Genomic DNA, 2,691 nt, shown 5'->3' on the forward strand with positions numbered 1-2,691 from the left:
TATTAATGTTTACTGAGAACACTTTAGGTCTAATAGAGAAAATGGTATAACTGTATAATTCTGAATAACTGATTTGATAGTGATTTTCAAAATCTTTTTACAAACTCTGTTCCAGTTATCACATGAATAGTTTCTCATGTATAGCATCACACAGACAAAGCTACCTTTCTTTTCTGCTTCCTTGTGGTCATAATGTGCCTCTAAGGTCTTTGAGGCGTAAATCCTTGTCCCCTCTTCTGTTGCCTTGGCAATGTGTGTAGCCTTCTTGATTATCAACAGAGTACCAGAAAGTTCCATGAAACCATTAACCCAATATTCTCTTTTTCACAGGAGATGTATTTACAGTTTGCTCTTACCTGTCAGGCTTGCTTTACCTGAAGGGTAATCTTAACTTGAAGGAGGGGTCTCTGATGGTGTATAATTGAAAATGAAAACAGCCCTATAGTATAACCTGATGGTTGGCCTTTCTCTTACTACTGAATTTTGCTTTTTCCCCCCTTTTATAAACTAATGTTACTAACCTAAGCAATATATCTTTTATATATATTCATTGTTTACATTCTTTTTAAAATGTCGGAACATTACTGATAAAGCAAGACCTCTTTGACCTCTCTTTCCATGTTAGAATCCTTCCTTCCTTCCATCCTTTTCCCCAGAGTAATTTCACGTATGACTTAGTTGTCATTTCTTTAAGATTTTAAAAAATACTTTTAAACATATATGTACCAATAGAAAATGCAAATATTTTCTCAGTCAGTGGTGTACTATCTGCGTGATTCTGCAGTTTACTATTTTCATTCAACAATATGTGTGTCTTAAATTTATCTATCTTGACACATACTGATCCAGTAAATTCATTGAAAACTATGTAATACTCCATTGAATGAATATACCATATTTTATTTAACTCTTTCCCTAATAGTAGACATGAGATTGTTTCTAATTTTTTGCTTTTACCAACAGGACTATGACATATATTCTTGTCAGTTCACCTAGGGTATCTGTATATCATTAAATGTTGACTATTAGTTTTATTTTGGCCTCTAAACATTATAAGTATTAATATATTTAGTCAAACAATGTCTTGTGATTTTTTTTCTCTGTTCTCCATAGGGATGCCATTGAAAAGCTGTTTCCTGATGCCATTAGAATGAGATTTGAAGACATTCAGCAGAATAATGACATAGTCCAAAGTCTTGCAGCCTTTCAAAAATATGGGAATGATCAGATTCCTTTAGCTCCCACCACAGGCCAAGTGAATCAACAGAGAGGAGGGGGATTCTTTTCCGGAGTGCTCACAGCTTTAACTGGTGTGGCAGTAAGTCTATTGCTATATCTCTGTGCACCCCAGCCCTGACCCCCCTACTGCTATTTTCCACTGAAGTCATGGCTGTTAAAATCACTTAAACAACTGATGACGTGACTGCATGTAATTCACTGCCTGCATTGAAATCTGCTGGGTTGTATGATTTCTCCAGGAATGTTGCTTACTCAAGTAGACCACATAATGGTTAGCACCCAGTAAATGTTAGCTTTATCCTATTTAATCCTCTTGATAACCTATGCAGCAGTCACCATTATTATTATTCCAATAGAGCTAAGGAAACAGGTGCAGAAAGGTGGTAGGACTGGAATTCCAGAGCATGTCTGCCTTGATGAGTCAATGTTAAGTATGCATCACTAACTTCCAATACAGAGGCTTATTTTCTTTTTAAGTTACGCTACAAAAATCTAAATGTTTTTCCAATAGAAAAAGCACGAGTCAGTTATGTTGACCAAGTTGATGGAGTCAAGGGAGCAACTGCTTCCAGGTGCTCTGCGATGAGTCCCGTTCTGGCCTCTGTTCCGTCGCTGCCCAGCAGTCAGAGAGATGTTCCAAGGATAGCTGTGCTCCTCTGTTCTCCGTGGCAGTGGCATCGCCCTGCTTCCATGTACACACTCAGCATCATTCCCTTTGAGCTCAGCCTTTCCCCTTCCCTGCCCCACACTAGCGTATTTAGAAACGGCTTCTCTGAGCTCTCCATGTTTAAGGTCCCTGTCACTCTTCCCCAGGTGGTCCTGCTTGTGTATCACTGGAGCAGCAGGGAATCTGAGCATGATCTCCTGGTCCACAAGGCTGTGGCCAAATGGACAGCGGAAGAAGTTGTCCTCTGGCTGGAGCAGCTGGGCCCTTGGGCCTCTCTCTACAGGGACAGGTTTTTATCTGAAAGAGTAAATGGAAGGTGAGGCGCAAAATCTTCTGACACCATGGACATTTTTTAAAATGGCTGTATTGAGACACAATCTACATACTATAAAATTCACCCATTTGAAGTATATAATCAATGGTTTTTAATATATTCACGAATATGTATAACCATCACCATCTAGTTTTAGAACATTTTCACCACTCTCCAGGAAAGCTGTTACCCTTCAGTAGTCAATCCTCATCTCCCCCTCAGCCCCTGCAAACGCCATTCTACTTCCTGTCTCTATGGATCTGCCTATTGTGGACATTTCACATAAATGGAATCATACAATATGTGGCCTTTCGTGGCTGGCTTTTTCACTTCACATAATTTTTTCAAGGTTCACCCATGATGTAGCATATATCAGTACTTCACTCTCTTTATGAGTGAATAATATTCTGTTGTATGGGTATGCTACATTTTATTCATTCATCAGCTGATGGACATTTGGGTTGATTCCATT

The 2,691-nt window shown here is 38.9% G+C and overlaps 1 protein-coding gene across 3 annotated transcripts in view; it reads left to right on the forward strand.

Moving 5' to 3' along the window:
* Positions 1 to 2,691, forward strand: part of BFAR (bifunctional apoptosis regulator) — a 27,090-nt gene that overhangs the window by 15,157 nt on the left and 9,242 nt on the right. For all 3 annotated transcript variants that reach the window (XM_012647759.1, XM_012647761.1, XM_012647760.1), the window contains exons 3-4: positions 1,114 to 1,318; positions 2,053 to 2,222. In XM_012647759.1, coding sequence (XP_012503213.1) covers positions 1,114 to 1,318; positions 2,053 to 2,222 — 375 coding nt within the window. The remainder of the gene's footprint in view (positions 1 to 1,113; positions 1,319 to 2,052; positions 2,223 to 2,691) is intronic.

Source organism: Propithecus coquereli, unplaced genomic scaffold (genome assembly GCF_000956105.1).
Source record: "Propithecus coquereli isolate 6110/MARCELLA unplaced genomic scaffold, Pcoq_1.0 Scaffold27, whole genome shotgun sequence".
NCBI lineage: Eukaryota > Metazoa > Chordata > Mammalia > Primates > Indriidae > Propithecus > Propithecus coquereli.